We start from the raw sequence: 24,930 nt of genomic DNA on the forward strand, positions 1-24,930 counted from the left end.
TCCTGTTTGTGACTCTGCCTCTTTCCCACAGGACTATCCACCTGGTGTCATTACTGTGAAAAATTACTTGTTCAGCTTGATGTGTGTACAAGTCCAGTATCAGCTCTCCCCCAATTTCCACAGACTTAATGCTCTTGTGATCTACAGTGGAAAGAGAGCAGAAGTCAGATGGCTGAAACCATTGCATTGATCTAGACAATGGCAATATAAGTAAAAAATAAATGAATAATACAGCAAATTTGTAATACAGACTATATTTAAATACAATTAGTGGGTAACAGCCCTGTTATCGTTTACTTCCGCTCCTGAAATAAATTAATCATGGCCGAGAGCAAATAGGGCTTCTCTACAATGGCATGGTAACTGAAAGCTTTTGAGTGTTTTTTTATTTAGTGTGTCCTGGCCAATATTGCAGTCTTAAGTGCAGATGACTGCAATATTGGCCAGGACACACTAAATAAAAAAATACTCAATTTAAAGGGACAGTTCACACAAAAATCTAAATTATGTCATCATTTTGTCACCCTCATGCTTTTCCAAACCTATATGACAAAGAGAGTGGATTTCAAAACGAGATGCACAGGGATGTTAATGAATAATCGATTATCGATTATTTGTCATTAATTATTTGATCAATTAATTTCAGCACAACTGAATTCAGTAATCATGCCAGAAGATCGAGAAAAGACTACAGTAATTCACCGATAGAGGGCGTAATGCCGCCTTCGCGCTGCATGCACGACCACATTAGTTGCACGGCCCTAACCACGAGGTACATTCACCTTCATCTGTGTAGAGGTATGTTATTAACTGTATTCACACAGTGTGTTATTATTTGACATAATATCAAATAAAAAAGTAAGTTCTGAAATATCCTATGATCTACAATGTGAAGTTTTAATGAACTCTCATCTGTATCTTCAATACAAGTTATTATTAACAGTTGTATATTAACAGTAAATTCATAAAACAATTTAAACACTGCCTGAATGTATTAAAAATACACTTATATAAAAAAATAGGGGGACGTAGGGGGACCGTACCGCAGAAAAAACACATAGGGGGATTAATCCACACAGGGGCCCATCCTTTGGAGCACCTATTCCAGTACAGAGTAGTTTCAGTACCCACAGTGGGTCTGGTCGGGGAATTCCTCCGCTGAATTCACGGACCAGAGGGCTAGGGAGGAGTCATCCAGGGAGCCGAGTTAGTGGGATCTCAGCGCACATGATTGCCTCAGTGGAGGGGAAAGGCGCTAGGTGCAAGTGGTACACCAGGTCAGTTGTTCGCGTTACCGAGTCCTGCCGGCTCGGATATGAGAAAACATGGGACGAGACCGACTCAACCCTGAGATTGTAATATCTTGTAAAGGTATTGGGTGTTGCCAAGCCCACTGCTCTGCATATGTCTGCTAGGGAGATGCCACTGGCCAGTGCCCATGAGGATGCCATACTTCTAGTAGAGTGTGCGCGAACCCATAATGGGGCGGGCACGGCCTGGGTGTGATAGGCCAATGCTATGGCATCAACGACCCAGTGGGAAAGCCTCTGTTTGGAGACAGCGTTCCCTTTCCGCTGTCCACCAAAGCAGACAAAGAGCTGCTCAGAACATTTAAAGCTCTGCGTGCGGTCCACATAAGTAAGCAAAGCACGCACCAGACACTGTGACGAAAAGGTTGGGTCTGCCTCCTCCTGGGGCAGCTTCGCTTGCAGGTTCACTACTTGGTCCCTGAAGGTGGTCGTAGGATCCTTGGGCATGTAGTCCGGTGACGGTCTTAGGACTACATAGGTGTCTGCTGGACTGAAAACGCTTGCAGATCCCCAACCCTTTTGATGGAGGTGAGCGCGATCAGGAGGGCCGGCTTCAAGGAGAGGGCCTCGAGCTCAACTGAGTCAAGTGGCTCGGAAGGGGGTCGCTGAAGGCCCGAGAGGACCATTGAGGAACAGACTTGGCTGGGGAGGATTTAACCTCCGGGCACCTATAAGGAACCTGATAATCAAGTCGCGCTTACCCAAGGACTTGCCGTCCACTGCGTTGTGGTGGGCCGCAATAGCGGCTACATACACCTTCAAGGTGGAGGGGGACAGCCTCCCCTCCAACCTCTCTTGGAGGGATGAGAGCACTGACCAAACTGCGCATCTCAAGCGTGTTTCGCCACATCAGGGCATAAATTTGCCTGGTAGAGGGAGCTCTGGCTTGGTTGATCATGTCTACGGTGGCAGGTGGTAGGCCAATTATATCTTGGCAGATGTGGAGCTTCCAGAGGTCTGGGCACGGATGCTAGAGAATGCCCCGTCCCTGAGAAAGAAGGTCCTTCCTCAGGGGAATTCGCCTTGCGAGGAGCACGAGATCCGAGATCCAAGAACCAAGTCCAAGTGGGCCAGTAGGGGGCCACCAGAATGACTTGTTCCTCGTCTTCCCTGACCTTGCACAGCACCCGTGCAAGTAAGCTTACTGGGGGAAAAGCAGTGTGCCAGTGCATCTGTCCCGAGGGGAGCCGCCATTAGGGAGTACCAGAGCGGGCAATGGGAGGTCTCTTGGGAAGCAAACAGGTCTACCTGTGCTTTGCTGAACTGTTACCAAACCAGCTGGACTGCCTGGGGTTGGAGCCTCCACTCTCCGCTGAGTGTACCTTGTCGTGAAAGCGCATCCCCTGCTGAGTTTGCCCGGGATGTGAGCGTGATTCTGTGTTTGAGCGAATGGGAGAGGAGATGTTTCAAGGTGAGACTTATAAGGGCTGTGTTGCAGCCCAGTCGAGCTGCTCTCACCTCGAGCCCGAATCTAAGCAAACGAGCGTGCTGGGTGCGGGTGGTTCGTAGGGATTTACCCGGTGAAACCGAGCATACGAGCAACAGCATACGCTCTGTAGAGATGAAGTGAACAGTCAGTGAATACAGATGATCACACAACCGCTCGGCTCAAAAGGAAATATCTTAATGGACAGACGCATTTCCTTCCCTTTATACCCGACAGGTGAGCAGATGGAAAGAAATGGCGCCTCATCGAGCGCTACAGCGGGCATCGGATGGTGGGAATCCTGACGGTGGAGTGGATTTAACGGGGGATTTAAGCCATGGCCCAGCCGAGAAACCAAGACAGCCTCAACTAAAATCATACCCGCGTCGTTCTTTTGGATCGCAGGGGCAGCTAGCATCCAGGGGTTTTAGTTGCTCGTGGTTCAAACAGTACCAGTGGCTTGAATATTCTGTGTCAAAAGACATGGCTTTTTGTTTTGCCTGTCGTCATTTTTTTCACAGTGTGCATGGATCTGGTGGTCACTCAGAAATGTGCTTCACCCAGGAAGGGTTTAAAAACTGGAGAAAAGGAGGAGAGAAACTGGCGCAACATAACACCAGCGCTTCCCACAAAGTGGCAATGGAAGGGTGGTGTGAGATTAAGGAGAGAGAGAAAAATGGATCGAGGATTTTGACGCACCTCCATGACGATGGACATAAGAAAATTGTTAAAGAAAACAGGATCTACATGCGAGCAGTTGTTGAGTCACTGCACTTTACAGCTTGTCAAACCATTAGTCAGAGAGGCCACCGAGAGAATGAACTGTCCACCAACAGAGGAAATTTCCTTGAAATGTTACATCTGCTGGGGAAGTTTGATAGCACTGTATCCAAAAAATTATCTAGTGGGCCAGGTAATGCAAAATATGTCCATCATTACATTCAGAACGAGTTAATTGATATAATGGCCTGCATTTTGAGAGAACTGTCACGAACCCCGCTCCTCTGCCCCATCTCCGCGTCCACGAGCACGCACACATGCACTCCGCGAGCGTGCTCGATTCCCGCTTCCTCGCTCCGCTCCCTTGAGCTCGTACGCTCTGTTTCCTCCCTCGGGCTTCCACGCCCGGTTTTGCCATTACGATCTCTCGCTCGTAAACTATCTCCCCCCCTCTGACTCATGCTCGCTTCTCACGCGCATCAGCCTGAACATTATGACCACCTGCACTCACGCGCTTCCCATCCCCACACATTAGTTTCACCTGCACTCGTCTCGTCACCTTCATTGTTCACTCCTGCACCTTCCCCTATAAATACCCAGCACTTCCGTTTCACGGGTGTTGGTTATTGTATGTTTAGATTCCAGTGTTTTGACCCCCGCTAGTCTCATCTAGTTTTGCCCCCGCTAGTCTCGTCTAGTTTTGACCTCCCTACTTGTTACCTCTTAGCTTGCCAGCTCCTCTTGTTCCCCTGTCTTTTGCTCCCTCTGGTCCCCTCTTGCTACGTGTTTGTTTCATCCTGTTTACCCCGACATTGACCCTCGTTCCCTCGACTACTCTCCCGGATTTGCCCCTTTATATCTTTGATTCCCGGCTTTTGACCTTACGCTCCCCTTGACCATTCTTCACTGGACTTGCCCCTTTTTGTACTATTGCCTGCTTTATTGTTTTATAAAGCAGTTTTCACTCAACATTGTGACTGTCTCTTTTTGTGTGCGCGTTACAGAATAACCAACCTCACCTTTGACAGTCACAATGCCCCGCGCTAAGGATTCGCGCAGCTCACTCGAGCGGAGAAGCACGTCACATTCGGCGCGAGGAGCTAAAGTGTGGAGAGAGGACCACGCGCTCACGGCCCGGGGGCAGCAGGTATGCACAATGTCTGATTTATGTCACCCTGTTTCACCTGTGTCTGCCCCCGAGCCTGTTTATGCATCCAGTGCATTTCTGAGCGCCGTGCACTCTTCGGGCGCTAACCTAGGGTTATTTATGTGAGGCAGCGGTTGTGTCACTCTTAACCCCGCCCTCAACATCATGGACCCAGCGGCCCAACTCATGGTTTTGCGTCAGGGGAGCCAAACCTTGGAGGCTTATGTCACTGATTTTTGTGCCCTGGCCAACCAGGTGAATTTTGATGAGGTGGTTCTGAAAGACATTTTTCAAGATGGACTGAATGAGCCAGCCTCATCATACATGCCTGGTGGTCAATGCTCTCTCAACCTGGCTCAGTTTATTGACCTCGCCCTGCTGTGCGTTGGTTCCTCGTTTACTGTGTGGGAGGCAGATACTGAACCGGCGCTCTACACCACGGCCCCCATCTCGAAGCCTACCACGGCCCCCGTCTCGAAGCCTACCACGGCCCCCGTCTCGAAGCCTTACACGGCCCCCATCTTGAAGCCTTACACGGCCCCCGTTTTTAAGCCTTACACGGCCCTAGTCCCGAAGCCTGTCACGGCCCCAAGTGTGTAGCCTCGACCGCCCCAGAGCCGGTTCTGCTCCGCCCCCAGAGTCTTCCACGGCTCTGCCGGGTTCTACTCCGCCCCCAGAGTCTTCCACGGCTCTGCCGGGTTCTGCTCCGCCCTCAGAGTCTTCCACGGCTCTGCAGACCTCTGCTCCGCCCTCAGAGTCTTCCACGGCTCTGTAGACCTCTGCTCCACCCTCAGAGTCTTCCACGGCTCTGCCGGGCTCTGTTCCGCCCTCAGAGTCTTCCACGACTCTGTCGGCCTCTGCTCGCCCCTCCGAGCCCTCCCGGGCTCCGCCTCTCGAGCCCTCCCGGGCTCCGCCTCTCGAGCCTCCCATGGCTCCGCCTCTCGAGCCTCCCAGGGCTCCGCCTCTCGAGCCTCCGAGGGCTCCTCCTCACGAGCCTCCCAGAGCTCTACCCCTCAAGTCCCTCAGGGCTCCCCCTCCTTCCAAGCCTCTCACGGCTTCACCTCTCGAGTCTCTCAGGGCTCCATCCCTCGAGTCTTTCACGGCTCCACCCCTCAAGCCTCTCACGGCTTCGCCTCTCGAGTCTTTCAGGGCTCCATCCCTCGAGTCTTTCATGGCTCCACCCCTCAAGCCTCTCACGGCTTTGCCTCTCGAGTCTTTCAGGGCTCCATCCCTCGAGTCTTTCATGGCTCCACCCCTCAAGCCTCTCACAGCTTCGCCTCTCGAGTCTCTCAGGGCTCCTCCGCCTCTCAGGGCTTCCCCTCTCGAGTCTTTCATGGCTCCACCCCTCAAGCCTCCCACGGCGTCACCCCCCTCAGCTCTGCCTCCAGAGCCTTCCAGGGCTTCACCTCTGGAGCCTCCTATGGCGCCACCTCCATGGGCTCCACTTCCTGAGCCTTCCAGGCCTTCCCCCCTAAAGCCTCCTTCGGCTCCACCTCCAGAGCCTTCCAGGCCTTCCCCCCTAAAGCCTCCCTCGGCTCCACCTCCAGAGCCTTCCAGGCCTTCGCCCCTAAAGCCTCCGTCGGCTCCACCTCCGGAGCCTTCCAGGACCCCAGCTCCAGAGCCACCTACGGTGCCGCCTCTGACGGCTCCGCCTTTCACGGCTCAGCCCGGACTTCCTGACCCTCTACCTGTCCTGTGGCCTCTTCCCTGGCCTCCGGACCCTATTCCTGTCCGGTGGTCACCTTCCAGACCCCCGGACCCAGTCCCTGTCCTCCAGTCGCCTTCCAGACCTCCTGACCCAGTCTCTGCCCTATGGCTGCCCCCTAGATCTCCCGACCACCCGCCTGTCTGCTATGTTCCTCCTGACCTTGCCTTGAACTGCCCATTGACCCCCATGGACTGTTTTATTTCCCTTTTGTACCTTCTATCCCCCTTGGACTGCCCTCATATTGTTTGTGTGTTTTGTGGGTTTTCTGTTCCCTCGAGCTCACGCTCGTTCTGCACCCCGCGAGCTCACACGCTCGTTCTGCCCCCCGCGAGCTCACACGCTCGTTCTGCCCCCCGCGAGCTCACACGCTCGTTCTGCCCCCCGCAAGCTCACACGCTCGTTCTGTCCCCGCGAGCTCACACGCTCGTTCTGTCCCCTCGAGCTCACACGCTCGTTCTGTCCCCTCGAGCTCACACGCTCGTTCTGTCCCCACGAGCTCACGCGCTCGTTCTGTCCCCTCGAGCTCACACGCTCGTTCTGTCCCCTCGCGCTCCTTGCAGCCGAGCGCGGCCGTCAGGAGCCGTCCTATTCAGAGGGGGGAGTACTGTCACGAACCCCGCTCCTCTGCCCCATCTCCGCGTCCACGAGCACGCACACATGCACTCCGCGAGCGTGCTCGCTTCCCGCTTCCTCGCTCCGCCCCCTTGAGCTCGTACGCTCTGTTTCCTCCCTCGGGCTTCCACGCCCGGTTTTGCCATTACGATCTCTCGCTCGTAAACTATCTCCCCCCTCTCACTCATGCTCGCTTCTCACGCGCATCAGCCTGAACATTATGACCACATGCACTCACGCGCTTCCCATCCCCACACATTAGTTTCACCTGCGCTCGTCTTGTCACCTTCATTGTTCACACCTGCACCTTCCCCTATAAATACCCAGCACTTCCGTTTCACGGGTGTTGGTTATTGTATGTTTAGATTCCCGTGTTTTGACCCCCGCTAGTCTCATCTAGTTTTGCCCCCGCTAGTCTCGTCTAGTTTTGACCTCCCTACTTGTTACCTCTTAGCTTGCCAGCTCCTCTTGTTCCCCTGTCTTTTGCTCCCTCTAGTCCCCTCTTGCTACGTGTTTGTTTCATCCTGTTTACCCCGACATTGACCCTCGTTCCCCTCGACTACTCTCCCGGATTTGCCCCCTTTATATCTTTGATTCCCCGGCTTTTGACCTTACGCTCCCCCTTGACCATTCTTCACTGGACTTGCCCCTTTTTGTACTATTGCCTGCTTTATTGTTTTATAAAGCAGTTTTCACTCAACATTGTGACTGTCTCTTTTTGTGTGCGCGTTACAAGAACAGGTTAGTAATGAAGTTAAACTAGGAGAGCACTTTACTTTAATGGTGGATGAAACAAAAGATGTGAGCAAAAAAGAGCAGATATCTATTGTTCTGCGCTACATACACAATGATGACATTCATGAAGAGTTTCTTGATTTTGTTCCAGCTGATGGTTTGGATGCAAAGTCTTTACTTGTGACAGTGAAAGGGGCATTGGCTAAATTCAATATAGACAAAAATGCATGCGTTGGACAATGTTACGACGGGGCATCTGTAATGTCTGGCTGCAACAACGGTGTTCAGGAAAAATTTTGCAGAGAAGTCCCACATGCAGTGTACATCCACTGCCATGCACACAGATTAAACCTGGTTTTAGTTGACTGTGTCCATAATATAAAACCAGTTGCTGACTGCTTTACCACAGTTCAGCTACTTTACAACTTTTTTCTGGTTCAGTAACTCACAAAGTGTTCATGGAGAAACAAACAGAACTTGAGCCCACTAAAAGAGCTGTGGAATTAAAACGTCTGTCAGATACCAGATGGGCATGTCAGTACTATAGTCTTTGGGCAATAAAGCAAACCCTCCCTAGCATCTTAGCCACACTGGAGGAAGTCAGCAATCAAACAAATAGCCATAGAGCTCCTGAGGCTAGATCACTAAATGGCTTGATTGATGCACAGTTTGTTTTGCAAATCTACATGCTGGAGAACATATTTGGGCTCACAAAAACTTTATCTGACCAACTACAGGCCACAGATTTAGATTTGGCATCCGCCATTGATCTGGTCTTTGCACTGGTTGACACACTCAAAGAAGAACGCAATGGTGAAACTTGGACCCATCTGTGGCAGGGCTAAGTGACATGTGTGAGAGAGTGGGCATTGACATGCAGCGCCAACAGGCAAAAAGAAAAATAATACAGCCCTCCCACCTGCAGCAGTTTCATGTCAGCAATAGCCACACAAGGAAAAACATACTGCAAACACCAGAAGACTACAAAATCCACTGTTTTTTCCCAGTACTTGACCGTTTAATCAGTGAATTGAATAGGCGCTTCTCTGCTGACAGTTGCCACGTTATGAATGGAGTTGCAGCTATTAATCCCAAACACAAGACCTTCCTGCACCAAGATGCCCTTCAACCCATGGCTAGGCACTATGGCATATTAGAAGACAACCTTTCACAGAACTACATCAACTGAAACGCCTCATTGACAGAAAAAAACAAAATGGGGTTTCTCTCAACAGCACCCATGACTTGCTGATTCTATTGAGGCCATACAAGGAGGCTTTCATTGATTTATACAAACTTGTGTGCATCTCCATGACACTGCCTGTATCAACAGCTGCTTGTGAGAGGAGCTTTTCCTGCTTACGGCATTTAAAAACCTACCTCAGAAACAAAAGTGGAGATGTCCGAACCAGCAATCTTGCTGTGCTGGCAATCAGCTCAAGAAGATCAAAAGAGATGGATGTAGATGTTGTTATTGATCGCTTTGCAGCCAATCATAACAACAGGCGAATTGTTCTCTTTTAAGTGGTGAGTACACTCCTTACATTATAATTTAAAAGGTTTAAATTGTACTGTATTTAATGTGTTATAAACACAATTGTTGCAGGAAATCACACCTGTGGAGAATGGAGAGAAGACAGCAGGAGACTGGAGAGTAAAAAGGAGCAGAGAAGAAGACAGGAGGAGACTGGAGTGTTAAGAGGAGCAGAGAAGACAGGGGGAAACTGGACAAAAGAGCTGTCAGTATTGGTGAGTGATGTGAGCCTCTTGCTATTGTATTGCTGTATTTAGCATAAATACTAACCTATTCATGTGTACTATAAACTCATATGTTGCAGTAAATCACACCTGTGGAGACTGAAGAGAGGAGAGAAGATGCCAGGAGGAGACTGGACAAAAGAGGAGCAGAGAAGATGCCAGGAGGAGACTGGACAAAAGAGGAGCAGAGAAGATGCCAGGGGGAAACTGGACAGAAGTAGGGCAATCAAAAGGTGGTGAGAGTATGAGAATAAATACTATTTTGTAAATATGTTTTCTGTCATGGGTGTGGCTATGGCAATTAAAGTTTGAGCATATTGTTTGCAAACTGCAATTGATTAATTAAATAAAAACAAAGTAGTTGATATGCTGTGTTGTTTTTGTTAAGTAGCAGTAATATGCAGTTATTAGCTGTGTCCACTGTATTTTTTGTTGGTTTTCATGAGCCTCCCCTTGAAATTACCAGGACCCCCTATTGCCACCCCAGTCAAAATTGTCTTGAGCTAGTCACTGACTTCCATGCTCCTCTAGATAACCTTTTTAGTTTCGTTTCTCTGAACGGCATCAAAATAAGCGAGGCTAATAAATGACACTTGAGGTGGAATTGAAACTGAATTCTGTAATTAGTCTGTAATTAAGATCACATGGATCCCAAATGATTGCGGTGCAAAGGCATGACTGCCTCTTGACAACAAAAGGCTAGAAGCCTATTTCACTTTACCAGTTAACCAACCAACCATTTATTTTCTTGTTATTGCATTTCGGGAGAGTGCGGTAAATGTAGTTTTATATTTGACATTTGTTTGACATTCACGACAATATCCATTCAACTCTCCGTTTCAATTACCAACTTGGAAATGAATGAATAGGGTTTCTTTGCCTATAGTACAAAGCTGAATTTTAAAAAGGATTTGTTTTCATATAAAATTTTATTAGCCATATAAATCAATTAAACAATTTAACTATTTTATATTATGACATCACAACAAATACAAAATGTTCTTAAAAATACCCCTTTCATGACACAAGGCTCTGTTTGTGGAATTTGCGTTCTACGTGTTTTCAAATAAATTTAGTAGTGTAAATGTGTGTAATATTCTAATTCCATTAAACTCAATGACCTAGAGACATAAAACCAACAGTAAAACACTCAGAATATTATTCTTTTTATATCACAAGACTTGTTTTTGGAAGTAAATATTTAGTACTTTTCATACAGATTCAATTATCCCTATAAATCTATTAAACTCAATGACTATAGAATCATAATATATGTATAAAAATTACTAAACATTTACTCCCCAAAACAAAACTTGTGCTATAAAGAAACACTTTGAATTTGTGCTTCAAGCACAAATCAAGGTTAAAGTGAGGCACTTACAATGGAAGTCAGTGAGGCCAATTTTTGGAGGGTGTGAAGGTGAAATGTGAAGCATATAATTTTATAAAAGCACTTACGTCAATTGTTCTGTTAAAACTGGTTTATTATTTGAGCTGTAAAGTTGTTTAAAGTGCCATTTTAATGGTCGTTTTGGGGTTTTAGATTTAACAGCATTACATCATCTTGGCAATTAAGTAGAAAAAATTTATATAACTTTACACAGAAGAGGTAAGTAAGTGACTGATATGTATTCTATTTTACTGTATAGATTTCCAGTAAGCAAAGTGCAGCCAATGTTTATTCAGTGAGGTAATACTGTATTCTTGTCATGTATTCCCTGTTTTTGTCTAGACTTTTATATTGAAATTCTTGTATAGTTCCCCGTTCCTGTTTCCTGTGCTAGTCTTGTATTCCTTTTTAGTTTTATTTCATGATTGGTTCACCCTGATTGTTTCCCCAGGTGTTCCTGGTTTCCCATGGATTCTTTGTCAGTCTTCACATGTGTTGTCATGTTCTGTGCCTGGTTCTCTGTTTTTTTTTATTTTTTTATTCTGAAATCTTTGTTTAACTTTTGTTTCATTAAAAGCTGCATTGAGATCCTTATTCCTCGCCTGCCTCGTCACAGAAAGACTGACCAAAAAGGAGTCTAGTGGCTGTCAGAATTTTGCTTCTTAAGCAAGGGGGACAGTTGAAGATCACATCCGTGAGTTTTCAGAGCTAGCAAATTCAGTGCACTATCCAGACCGCTCTCTGGTGGTTTTCTTCCTGACCAGTCTGAATAGTGCACGAAAGGAACTGATGCCACCGGCTGATCCTCACTGGATGCTCTGTGAATATGTGGAGAAGGCTCTGGAACTTTGTGGATCCCTTTTGACACATTTCAGGGGCCAGAGCATAACTGTTAATCAGAAGGTCTCTGGTTTGATCCCCACAGCCACCACCATTGTGTCCTTGAGCAAGGCACTTAACTCCAGGTTGCTCCAGGGGGATTGTCCCTGTAATAAGTGCACTGTACATTGCTTTGGATAAAAGTGTCTGCCAAATGCATAAATGTAACTAATCACAGAAAAAATAGATACAGTCTTCTCTAGTACTCTTGATAGTGTAATAATCAGAAACAAAATTGGAATTATGCAACCGTCTGCAATAGCACATCTGAAAACAGTGTCTCATATATTGTCCACAAGCAACTTCAATCCATTGCTGTCATAGGACAGGAAGAGCTAAACAAACTTATCAAAACATCAAAATCAACAACAAAAATGAAAGACTGCCATTATTAAACCGCTAATTATAGACCGATCTTAAATCTCCCATTTATGTTGAAAATACTAGAAAAGTTAGTGTCCCTCCCGCCAATGTAAAATATTTTACACAAAAATTTATATATGAAGAATTTCATAGAGGATTTAGGCCCCGTTATAGTACAGAGACTGCACTTATCAGAGTTACAAATGACTTCCTCTGATCACGGCTGCTGTTCTCTTCTAGTGCTTTTAGATGTTAGTGTTGCCTTTGACACCATAGATCACGAAATTGTCTTGGAGAGGCTTCCGAATTATGTTGGAATTTGTGGACAAGCATTACCTTGGTTTAGATCATATTCATCCGACCGCTACCACTTTGTTTGTATAAACGAGTGTAAAGAAGTCAGTTGAATGGAGGAGGCGAGAACCGGCTTGTTGATATAAATAATAGTTCCCCGTCTGTCACTCAGTCGACGTTGTGTCGCTGAGTTGACACTAGTAGTCGCTCCTGCGGAGCACGGCCATCTCTGATTTTGAGAAAAGGCCAATGAGAATTGGCTTGTGGAATTTGCATGCCACTCCCCCGGACATACGGGTATAAAAGGAGTGACGCTGCAAACACACATCAGATATCTTTTTCGGAGACGAGAGAGCAGTCATAGAGCTGAATTCCTCTGCTGTTCCAGTCATCTCTGCAAGCAGTGTTGGCTTTACGGCGCTTTCCAGCGGTCCTCCCCCTCGCATACTACGTTGTGCTGAGCATAAACCCCTGGGCGCTTCAGCAGCTGATAAAAGAGTTACGGAGTGAATAACTTCGTTTGGTAACACTTTATAATAACTGCACGCTATTAATCATTAGTTAAGCACTAGTAAACAGTTAATTCTTCATTTATAAAGCATTATTAAACATTTATAAGCAGTTTATAAATACAGCTATAAATGCTTTATTCTTGATTTATAAGAGTATCTATAATGCATTTAATAATTGAATTTTCATACTTTATTAATGATCAATTTATTATTTATAAATGAAGTATTTCATCATTTACAAACCAGTTATTTAGGTGTTGTCAGTGGTTCATAAGATCACTTATAAAGTGCAAGTAAATGATTAATAAACTATTTAAATGTACATTCATTCATCTTATTTTTCAGACATATAGTGATGGTTACTTTGTGTGGTAATAAATGATTTATTAACATGTATTTATGCTGTAATGCATGGTTAATTCAGGTAGTTATAAAGCATTTAGTAGTGGTCAGTTAACTATTTTTGTGAGCTAATCTAAAGTGAGGACTATTCATGCCTTATAAAGCATTTATAAAGGAGATTTAAAGGCTAAGTTATCTTCTAAATGGAAAAAAAGGAAACAAGCACAATAGTGATTCAGAACATAGAAATATTTATTTCATGATGCAAAAAATAAAACTACAACTGTACACTTGACATGAAATGAAAAATAAACTTCTGCAATATAATGAATAAAAAGCAAATAAGAACGAACAACAACAAAATAAGTAAATATAAATAAAAAATTAGCAACAAAATGAATATACATCAACAAAATAAGCAACAAAACTAACAAAAATAAACATAACAAATTTAAGAAAATAATCAAAATATTTTTGTGTAGTAAGTAGGTTTTCTTGTTTCGGTTTCATGGCTGAGTGAAAATTCATTTCAAACAGTGAGTCACAAAATAGTGGTTACAGTGACTGAATATGACTACTTGTACTTTCTAGAAATGTCATGAATCAGTCTGCCAAATGCACCATCATAGTGTTTCTTTGCCAGCCATTCATTCCATTCAATCACGGTGGTCCAAGCAAACTCTCAGTCCGATTGCCTAAGCCTCCAGATCTGCTCCTTGTAGGATCTCCAGGCCCTCTCAATATGCTGGGTATGGGCACCAGTGTGGGGATCTACATACCACCTGCTGTGGTTGACAGTGTGATGGTTGTACCCTAGTGCAGGGAGTATGCGATAGGCACGCCACTCATCACTTATAATTGATGACCCAGGCTTCACATGATGCGCAATCAAGGGGACTAGATGACTTCGAGATCTTCTCTCCAGAAGACGTAGAATAGGTTTTCCAGATCTATGGTGCTGATGATGCCTCACACCTAACATCCCGAAGACCCACTTCTTTCTTTTCCACCCACCAGCCATTCTTCCTCTACCATACTAATGGAGAAAAAACACAACAAACACAGACATAAACTGGTACATTATAATAAAAATAACTTTGGTAACTATATTTAACATTTATTTAAAGTCGATATTGTTACAACATACTTTTCTTTTGTGCCGAAAATGGCTTTCGTCGATCACAACAAACTCCCTTCTTCCACCAATCTGCTGGCCTGTACGCCTTCTCATCCTTTCCACTGCTGTGACACAGACATCCCTTATTTTCTTTGCCATTTTACTAAGAGTTGCTGAACTGCCTGCAATACTGTCATCCATCATGTCTATCTGCCGTAACCGGAGACCCTGATAAAACCTTTAAAGGCAAATAGAACAAGTAGCCCAATGTTTATGAACGTCTTAATGTAATATAATTATCTGCATTATTTAAAAAATTGAACATTTTATGGAAATTACAAAGAGAACAGCAACAAAGTGAGTTTATGATGAATATATATATATATATATTTATAATAGCCAAAAACTGTTATTACTTGCTTACCTGTACATAAATTGCATCCACTTACTGAAGGAGACCTTTGATCCACTGAAAATAGATTTGTACCTGACAGAAATTTGTTTTGCCCTTCCTTGATGTGCTGCTTGTCGACAAATCCTATTGTAAAAAATATATAAAATACTGTTTTTAGAAAGGGTATTAATACAATATCTTTATTATGCATTTTAGTTGCAAATGGTTTTACATTAACTCAATTATATATATATATATATATATATATATATATATATATATATATATATATATATATATATATATATATATGTTTTTGGTTTTTTCATTTTTTTCTTACCAAGCATATTGATCTCCGATGTGTGTCCTTTTCTTCATTTTCATCTCGTGATTACATTTTCTGCATTTCATTTTCGTTTTTAGCAGTTTCCTTTTCTGAAGCAACTTAATCAGTTTTAGGGTGTTCATTATAGAGCTGGGCTCATTAATAAGCTTCTTTAGCCTGGTTAATCTGCTCATTTTTTACATTAAACAATTGCTTTAGTGGCGATTTAATGGTGACAGCTAGTTTATGATCTGAAGGGCGGGATAAATCTCGCTTTCATACGTAAAAATTTGGGACAAACTAAGGAAAACTTGCGCTTTCATACGTCATCAACAGGGGACAAAAGAGTAGCGCACCAGCGTGGGCAGTCACTTATTTCCAGGGGTTTCAGTACAGCGTAAAAATGTGACGTGGTAGTGTAGGCGTTCTCCTAATTCAAAATTTGCATCAACAAAAACATTTACCGATTTCCCTATTTTGTCTTAGATTCTCCATGGCTGTTCCATCAGTTTTCTGTCGCTGTTATGAAAAGCCCGCGGAAAGAAGGCACTATAATGCGCATTTGTTTTATGTCATGGCCACGCCCCTTGTGCGTCGCTGTACTGAAACCCCTGTACCCACAGGCTGTACTGAATGCCCACCAGGCGTGTGTTATTTATGACATGGAGAACTCCGACAAAAGTCGAAAAGGCGTGCGGACCCGGTCCAAAAGGAATGCTAGCGTGGAGATGGATGCACTGGACGAGACGTCCGTCAGTGGCACTACTGGTGAGTAGGTTACTCTTATTACTGGCACAGACTATTGATGATGGCTAGCAAGTCTCTACTGCTTTTACTGTCTATGGTTAGAGGACCTGACACCGGGGACGCACAGGGTGGCGGGAGCGCGGTGTTTTTGTTTTGTTTTGTTTTGTTTGTTTGTTTGTTTTTTAAAAATATATAATTTCAAATAATGAACAGGCATTAACATAATATCGTTGTTTAAACTCTAAGACAAGCAGTAAATCGTAAACAACATAATAAAATAAAATAAGTAAACAACAGCCCTAATAATAAATAAATAAAATTGAAATGACAATAATATGAAAAGCAAATTATAACTAAATAAATTACACTTCAGCGGGAGAGGGATTAATCCATATATATTGCGATTAATTTAGAGCGTTTCAATTAAAGCACTCCTCCTTTTTACTTGTTTTAAGGATTGAAATAAAAATTTAAAATATGTTTTAAATGCCGCAAAACATTACGAAAACAAAACGAAACTTAAACAAATCTATATTTGTGTAGGTAACACTTGGCTAAAATCAACATATTATTACACATAAATTCAATATTTTTGTTGTCCAAAACGTTTAACACTGTGATCGTCAAAGGCAGGTATTATTATTATTATTATTTTGTCTTCAACCACTGTCCCAAAAGGACTTAACAATTGTAAAAAAGATGTTCTTGAGATGCAATACTTTTTGACAGAATGTACATACATTACTATGCAACTTAAACCTTACTCTTAAAAATGTATTACATGGATAAATGTTGTCATTATTTTTTTTAAAATGTACTTCTTTAATTGACTCTCATTGTCTAATGTATAGTGGCGGGCGGGATGAGAGTTTGTTAGACAACAAGAAAGTAAATTTAACATTCTCAGTTCATTCAATAATGCACAGTTACTTTCAATTAGGTGTCTCCACGGCCCCCACTGCACATCTAGCAGACAAAAGAAAATCTCATGAGTTGGAGATGTGTAAGCTGAGAGTAGAGTGGCAAAAGAGAAGATTGAAGAGCTGACCAAGGAAAGAGACTATCTTAAAGAACAACTGGCATCAGGTAAGCCTTACAACACACAACATTTATTCAAATTATAGTACAGTTGAGTTTTATTATGTGAGTTAAGCTTTGTGTTCTTGTGTACCATGTGATGCAAGATGTGAGCTTTATGTATGTATATGTATCCATTTTAACAGCTCTTAAAAAAGGGGACAAAGTTTCCAGCCAGACGAGTCCCTTGTCTTCAAAATCCTCTAGTGACATCTCAGTTGACTCTTCCTCAGACACCATGTCTGACTCCTCCTCTACATCCTCATCAGAGGGGACAAGAAGAAGAAGAGGATGAAAAAGAAGGGAAAGGGAAAAAGTATGGGAAGAAGTCAAAGAAAATGGAAACAAAAACACGTCAAAGAGGTTAGAATGCTATTCCACTCACTGGGATTTTAGTTTGCCACTGCTTGTCACACTGTGTGTGTACCATAATAATTGCATTGGAGATTCAGAGGAATAACCTGGTAGACCATCTACATCAGCTTCAATTTTTTTTAGAATGTTTTGTTAAATCTATGTAAAAGAAATATGAGTGTGACTTTGTGAAGTTGTATTTATTGCATTCAATCATAAGTTCAAGCTATATAATAAATCAGATCCTCATTGCAAAATATTAAATCAAATGAAAAATAAATATTTGCACACGACTGCATAATGAACAACTCCGAATTCATAGGTTTTACTTTAACATTGAACTGAACTGATTGTCTGGATGTTACTGAGGTGGTCTGCTGTGTTTCTGTACCAGTTGTAGAATGTTTGTAGAATGTATCATACTGTAGATTGAAACAATATATGAGTCAAAGGTATGTGTGTGTGTGTGTGTGTGTGTGTGTGTGTGTGTGTGTGTGTGTGTGTGTGTGTGTGCGTGTGTCAAAGTGTGTGTGATAAGAATAAAACCAAATATTAACACTCATTCTATGTTCTCTGAATTACAGCTCAAACACCACAGCAGGTGGTGGCACGATACAAAAAAATTCTTCGACACTTCAGTAGAGGAGGGACAATGTCAGCGGCTTTCAAGCATGTTGGGGTGGACCGGAACACAGTCGTGGTCAATGCTCCAATCGCAGAGCTGTACATCATTGCACCTAGCAAATTTAAAGAACTCCTTAAAAACCCCAGCAGTCAGGTTAAACTTAGTGTGTTTGCCACAGAATGTGCCGCTGCAATTCAAGAGGATCCAGCTATAGAAGATACTATCAAAGCCTTTAAGGCATCTGGGAAGCTGCTGCCCCTTAAACAAAAATGAACTGACCTAGGATCTGGGGAAGGTTTCACAGTCAATCAGACTAAAGTTGTTCACGATCTGCATTGCTGTTTTCAAATGTTTTAAAGTTTGTACTGAGGTAGTTACTCTGTGAAATATTTTTATATATTGTTATTGTTGTTTAATTTTAACAACAAGTAGTATTTTTGCACTGGTAAATTGTTTTTTACACTACAGAAATGTATATATATTTTTTATATATGAGACTGCAGTGTCCTAGTTTAATTTTACTGCACTTTATGTTTTGGGAGATGTACAGGAATTTTTTTCTATAATATTGCAGAGATTTATTTTTCATTTTATGTCAAATGTACAGTTGTACAGTTTTATTTTTTCCGTCGTGAAATAAATATTTCTATGTTCTGAATCACTTTTTTTGTGTTTGTTTCCTTATTGTGTTTGTTTCCTTTTTTCCATTTAGAAGATAACTTAGCCTTTAAATCTCCTGTATAAATGCTTTATAAGGCATGAATAGTCCTCACTTTAGATTAGCTCACAAAAATAGTTAACTGACCACTACTAAATGCTTTATAACTACCTGAATTAACCATGCATTACAGCATAAATACATGTTAATAAATCATTTATTACCACACAAAGTAACCATCACTATATGTCTGAAAAATAAGATGAATGAATGTACATTTAAATAGTTTATTAATCATTTACTTGCACTTTATAAGTGATCTTATGAACCACTGACAACACCTAAATAACTGGTTTGTAAATGACGAAATACTTCATTTATAAATAATAAATTGATCATTAATAAAGTATGAAAATTCAATTATTAAATGCATTATAGATACTCTTATAAATCAAGAATAAAGCATTTATAGCTGTATTTATAAACTGCTTATAAATGTTTAATAATGCTTTATAAATGAAGAATTAACTGTTTACTAATGCTTAACTAATGATTAATAGCGTGCAGTTATTATAAAGTGTTACCGACTCGCTTCCTCAACGCCCCTGTCTCCCAGTTCGGCCTCTTCGGCGACACCGTGGAGGACTTTGCCCAGCAGTTCTCCCTGGTGAAGAAGCAGACGGAGGCCATTTCTCACATCATGCCGCGCCGCAAGCCTGCCGCCACGGCCCAGGCCCCATCTGCTCGCCGAGGGCGTCCTCCTGCGGCCAGAAGACCTTCTGCTCCGCCCCAACCTGGGCCCAGCTCTCAGCCCCAGCGTCGAGCAAACCGCAGGAAGCGTACGCCCCCTGCCTCACGGACCCCGTCGAGGACCCGGAAGGCTCCCAAACGTCCCTGAGACAGCGGACCCAGAGGACGAGAAGTTAGCTCCGGAGATGGTGAGACCGCTCCGTCCCCCGGTGGAGGGCCGGGAGGAGAATCTTGTGTTTTTTCATTTGCCGCACCCCCTGACGGGGGCTGCGGTACCCACATTCTCAATAAAAGAGCTATTTCCTTTACCTCTGGGTCACATGACCCGCAAATGCCGTTCTCACGGCACTTGTGTTTCAGGCCTCAACAGTCCCGGCGCCCAGGATGCGGTGCTCCCGCCCTCAGCCCCCACGACTGTTCCCCGGCCGGCCGGTTTAGACGAGTCCAGAGGACGCCGACATCAGACCTCCTCCTCTGTCACGAACCCGCCCCTGCCAGGTGCGCGGAACAAGGTAAGTGCTTTGAGCTTATTCTCAGCACCAGAGCCTCGGGACGCCACAGAGCCTCCCGACGCTGCATTACCTGTTCCGCACCGCTGCGAAGCCCCGCCGGGTACGTCCAAAATACTTGTCCCCTTGGTGCCCCTAGCACAGAGCGCAGAGGCATGGCTTTCTCTGCCCAGCTCGTCACGCTGGCTGCACCGGACCATTCGACTCGGTTACGCAATTCAGTTTGCCAGGTCTCAGCCCCCCTTCCTGGGCGTTCGTTCCTCCGCAGTGCACGGCGAACATGCCCTCTCCCTGCGCGAGGAAATCGCCTCCCTTCTAATCAAGGACGCGATAGAGCCTGTCCCTCCAACCGAAACGAAGAAGGGTTTCTACAGCCCTTACTTCGTTGTACCCAAGAAAGGCGGTGGCATACGACCGATCTTGGACCTGCGAGTTTTCAATCGGACCTTGTCCAAACTCCCGTTCAAAATGCTCACCCAGAAACAAATTCTATCTGGCGTTCGGCATCTAGATTGGTTCGCAGCGGTAGACCTGAATTACGCGTACTTTCACGTCTCAATTCACCCTCGACACCGACCCTTTCTACGGTTCGCATTCGACGGCCAGGCGTATCAGTACAAGGTCCTCCCCTTCGGCCTGTCTCTGTCCCCTCGCGTCTTCACGAAGGTCGCAGAGGCGGCTCTTGCCCCGCTACGAGGAGCGGGCATACGCATACTCAATTACCTCGACGATTGGCTCATTCTGGCCCCCTCGCAGGAATTACTATGTGCACACAGAGACCAGGTGCTCGAGCACCTCCGCCGCTTGGGGCTTCAGGTCAACTGGGAGAAGAGCAAGCTCACCCCAGTCCAGAGCATCTCTTTTCTCGGTTTGGAGTTAGACTCTCAATGACATCACGTCTCTCCAACGAACGTGCTCAGTCAGTGCTGGAATGCCTCGCTTCCTTCAAGCCAGGCACCGTGGTCCCGTTGAAACGTTTCCAACAGCTCCTGGGGCATATGGCATCCTCCGCGGCGGTCGCGCCACTGGGGTTGATGCATATGAGACCACTTCAGCACTGGCTCCAGATTCGAGTCCCGAGTCCCGAGACGAGCATGGTGCCACGGCACGCACGGCGTGGAAATTACCACTGCCTGCCTCCAAACCTTCAAACCCTGGACAGACCTCTGCTTTCTTCGGGCAGGGGTACCCTTGCAGCAGGTGTCCCGTCGTGTTCTGGTTACAACCGACGCCTCCAAATTGGGTTGGGGCGCCGTGTGCAACGGGCGCGCAGCCGCAGGCCAGTGGAACCAAGGCCCGCTGCGCTGGCACATCAACTGCCTAGAGCTGCTGGCCGTTCGTCTTGCCCTGAAGAAATTTCTTCCGATGATTCGTGGCAAACATGTCCTGGTCAGGACAGACAGCACCACGGTGGTGGCTTACATAAACCGCCAAGGCGGAGTACGCTCCCCCCACATGTCACAGCTCGCCCGTCGTCTCCTCCTTTGGAGTCAGCAGCGACTGGAGTCGCTAGCGCCACTCACATCCCCGGCAACCTCAATGTGATAGCGGACGCGCTGTCAAGACAAACCTTGCCTGGCGGAGAGTGGAGGCTCCACCCCCAATCGGTCCAGCTGATTTGGGACAGGTTCGGCAAGGCCCAGGTAGACCTGTTTGCCTCCCAGGAAACCTCCCACTGTCCGCTCTGGTATGCCCTCACAGAGGCTCCCCTGGGGACAGATGCTCTGGCTCACAGCTGGCCCGTGGGGCTGCGCAAGCACGCTTTTCCCCAGTGAGCCTTCTTGCACAGGTGCTATGCAAGGTCAGGGAGGACAAGGAGCAAGTCACTCTGGTGGCCCCCTACTGGCCCAACCGGACGTGGTTTTCGGATCTCACGCTCCTTATGACAGCCCCTCCCTGGCGAATTCCCTGAGGAAGGACCTTCTTTCTCAGGGACGGGGCACGCTCTGGCACCCGCGCCCAGACCTCTGGAAACTCCACGTCTGGTCCCTGGACGGGACGCGGAGGGTCTAGCCGGCCTACCTTTAGCCGTCATAGACACTATTAACCAAGCCAGAGCCCCTTCGACCAGGCATCTTTACGCCCTGAAGTGGCGTCTGTTCGCGAACTGGTGTTCTTCCCGAGCCGAAGACCCGCAGAAGTGCGCAGTTAGGTCAGTGCTCGTGTTTCTTCAGGAGAGGCTGGAGAGGAGGCTGTCCCCTCCACCCTCAAGGTGTATGTTGCTGCTATCACGGCCCACCATGACACGGTAGACGGCAAGTCTCTTGGCAAGCACCGACTTAATCGTCAGGTTCCTAAAAGGTGCCCGGAGGATGATTCCCTCCCGGCCTAACCTATTTCCCTCCTGGGATCTCTCGGTCGTCCTGAGGGGACTCCGGAGACCCCCTTCGAGCCGCTTGACTCAGTTGGACTCAGGGCCCTCTCTCTCAAGACCGCCCTGCTGATCGCGCTCGCCTCCATCAAGAGGGTCGGGGACCTGCATGCGTTCTCTGTTAGCGACGCCTGCCTGGAGTTCGGTCCGGCAGACACTTTCGTGATCCTAAGACCGCGACCGGGCTACGTGCCCAAGGTTCCTACCACACCCTTCAGGGATCAGGTGGTGAACCTGCAAGCGCTGCCCCGGGAGGAGGCAGACCCAGCCCTCTCACTGCTGTGTCCGGTACGTGCCTTACGTATTTACCTGGACCGCACACAGAGCACCAGACGCTCTGAGCAGCTCTTCGTCTGCTTTGGGGGACAGCAGAAAGGGAACGCTGTCTCCAAGCAGAGACTCGCCCACTGGGTTGTCGATGCTATTTCCCTGGCTTATCACACCCAGGCCGTGCCCCCCTTTGCGGGTCCGAGCCCACTCCACCAGGAGTGTTAGCGTCCTCATGGGCACTGGCTAGGGGCACTGCCCTAGCAGACATTTGTAGAGCTGCGGGCTGGGCAACACCTAACACTTTTGCGAGATTCTACAATCTCCGAGTTGAGTCAGTTTCGTCCCGTGTTCTCTCAGGTACCGAGCCCGTGAGAACTCGGTGACACGCCGACGATCTGACCGGGTGGATCGCTTGCACCCAGCGCCCTTCCCCCTAACCAGGGGAAACAGTGCGCCTTCTTCCCAGGAGATCCCAGGCTTGGGACACTGGTTGGCTCCTCCCCTAGCCCTTGCGGGTCGCAGTTCTGCGGAGGGACTCGCCGACTCAAACCACTGCGGGTACCGCTAGCTAACCTGTACTGGTATAGGGGCCCCACAGGTAAGGCCTCCTGCTCGGACTCCCCCTGTGTGTAAAACCACGGTTCTGTCCCCTCACGTGAGTTGACGCCGTGTTTCCCTTAGGCAGTCACAGCTGCCTCAGGTGCTGTGCTGTATGCCCCCCCTCTCTGAGGCTGGTGCTACCACCGCACTACTGTTCCGCATAAGGCCTAGGTATAGGCCATGCGATGTATGTGCCACTCAAATTTGCCTCCCCTCCGGGTAGGTGTGGCCTCCGCAGGGTCTTCCCCGCCCTACCAAGGGCTAAGACCCCCTTCCCTCAATGCGTGTAAGGGCCCCGGCCGTAGTTGCTCTATGCGAGAAACATAGAGAGAAAGAGGCCCAGCCAGGCTGGCCCGTTCCCATGTTGGCGGCCGTCACCTTGTTCCCTCCTCCGGGGTAACGATAAGGAATCCTGATGGCTTAAATGGGGCATTGGGGAAGGGTACGTGCGGCTGATACAGTTGGTCGTTCTGCACGTAGGAATACCTGCTCGCTCCTGTATCAGCGGCTCACGTACACGGCTCAGCGCATGGCGCTTTTAAGTGGACCCCTAGTGTCGTTCTCTGACACAACGTAAGAGAGCGACAGAAGGGGAACGTCTAGGTTACGTATGTAACCTCAGTTCCCCGATGGAGGAACGAGACGTTGTGTCCCCCTTGCCACGTCGCTGAGCCGAGCCCCTGTTGTGGCCGGACCATTTCCGGCTCCTCAGAAAAATCCTGAATGAACTCCCGTATTTGCGCCGCTTAAATACCCGTATGTCCGGGGGCGGGACATGCAAATACTGGCTGCCAACTCTCATTGGCCTTTTTTCATAGTACAGAGGTGAATATCGGCGCTCAAGAGAGACCCCTAGTGTCGTTCTCTGACACAACGTCTCGTTCCCTCCATCGGAGAACTGAGGTTACATACGTAACCTTGACGTTTTGTGCACCCGCGCTTTTTTTCTTTTTTACTTCTTCTTTATCTTCGATTTTATTGTTATTGCCAACCAGCTTAGAGGTGCACTACTGCCACCAACTGGACTGGAGTGGGGACTTTAACCACCTTCCGTTTCAACTGAAATGCTTTTCAGTTGTGTGTGTGAGAACGTAATAATTTTAGTTGTGTGTGTGAGAGCGTTTCAGTTGTGTGTGTGAGAGCATTTCAATTGCGTGTGTGACAGCGTTTCAGTTGCGTGTGTGAGAGCGTTTCAGTTGCGTGTGTGAGAGCGTTTCAGTTGTGTGTGTGTGAGAGCGTTTCAGTTGTGTGTGTGAGTGCGTTTCAGTTGCGTGTGTGAGAGCGTTTCGGTTGCGTGTGTGAGAGCGTTTCAGTTGTGTGTGTGAGAGCGTTTCACTTGTGTGTGTGTGAGAGCGTAATAATTTCAGTTGTGTGTGTGAGAGCGTTTCAGTTGTGTGTGTGAGCGCGTTTCAGTTGCGCGTGTGAGAGCTTTTCACTTGTGTGTGTGAGCGTAATAATTTCAGTTGTGTGTGTGAGCGCCTTTCAGTTGGGTGTGTGAGAGCTTTTCACTTGTGTGTGTGTGAGCATTTCAGTATAGTATGTGAATGAATTTAGTTTCATATTTGTATGTGCATGGTAATTCTGAATAATGTCCCTAGGGGCACCTCATAATAATGCATCATCCAGAGGAGCCTAACTGATCTCTTTGGCAGAGTGAAAAAGTTTGTAGAGCTCTCTCAAATACTGATAAAAAAAATGCTAATTTCAAGTATGGGTAGGTTGGTGGTACACTTTCCATGTCAGGTGGTACAACATAATATTTTTGTTGTACCACCTGATATAAAAACTGAAATTAGTTTAAACACTTTAAATATCATTTAACATCTGAAAATTGTTTAAACACATTGTCTTTTCAAGAGTGTTGATGTCATTAGAAGTCTTACCAAGTGAGGCTGGATCCGAACTGGAGCTGCTGCAATCTCTAGTAAAATATGCTG

The 24,930-nt window shown here is 46.1% G+C and overlaps 2 protein-coding genes across 5 annotated transcripts; both read left to right on the plus strand.

Annotated features, from left to right (window-relative positions):
- The first annotated feature begins 4,383 nt into the window (after positions 1-4,383).
- LOC127661619 (uncharacterized) lies at positions 4,384-11,388 on the plus strand. 4 transcript variants are annotated; one of them, XM_052152435.1, is made up of 3 exons: positions 4,384-9,185; positions 9,265-9,407; positions 9,497-11,388. In XM_052152435.1, the coding sequence occupies exon 1, from the start codon at positions 5,532-5,534 to the stop codon at positions 7,017-7,019; it is 1,488 nt and encodes a 495-aa protein (XP_052008395.1). In that variant the 5' UTR covers positions 4,384-5,531; the 3' UTR covers positions 7,020-9,185; positions 9,265-9,407; positions 9,497-11,388. The 4 variants fall into 4 exon arrangements, with proteins under 4 accessions (XP_052008395.1, XP_052008379.1, XP_052008371.1 ...); XM_052152419.1 differs by having other exon boundaries at positions 4,384-9,407; positions 9,497-9,649; positions 11,258-11,376; XM_052152411.1 differs by having other exon boundaries at positions 4,384-9,407.
- A 5,783-nt stretch (positions 11,389-17,171) lies between these two features.
- Positions 17,172-18,372, plus strand: LOC127618697 (coiled-coil domain-containing protein 106-like). Its single transcript, XM_052091296.1, has 2 exons — positions 17,172-17,219; positions 17,795-18,372. Exons 1-2 carry the CDS (start codon positions 17,195-17,197, stop codon positions 18,106-18,108), a joined length of 339 nt encoding a protein of 112 aa, XP_051947256.1. The 5' UTR covers positions 17,172-17,194; the 3' UTR covers positions 18,109-18,372.
- The last annotated feature ends 6,558 nt before the right edge of the window (positions 18,373-24,930 follow it).

The sequence above is a fragment of the Xyrauchen texanus genome, chromosome 2, assembly GCF_025860055.1.
Source record: "Xyrauchen texanus isolate HMW12.3.18 chromosome 2, RBS_HiC_50CHRs, whole genome shotgun sequence".
Taxonomy (NCBI): Eukaryota; Metazoa; Chordata; class Actinopteri; order Cypriniformes; family Catostomidae; genus Xyrauchen; species Xyrauchen texanus.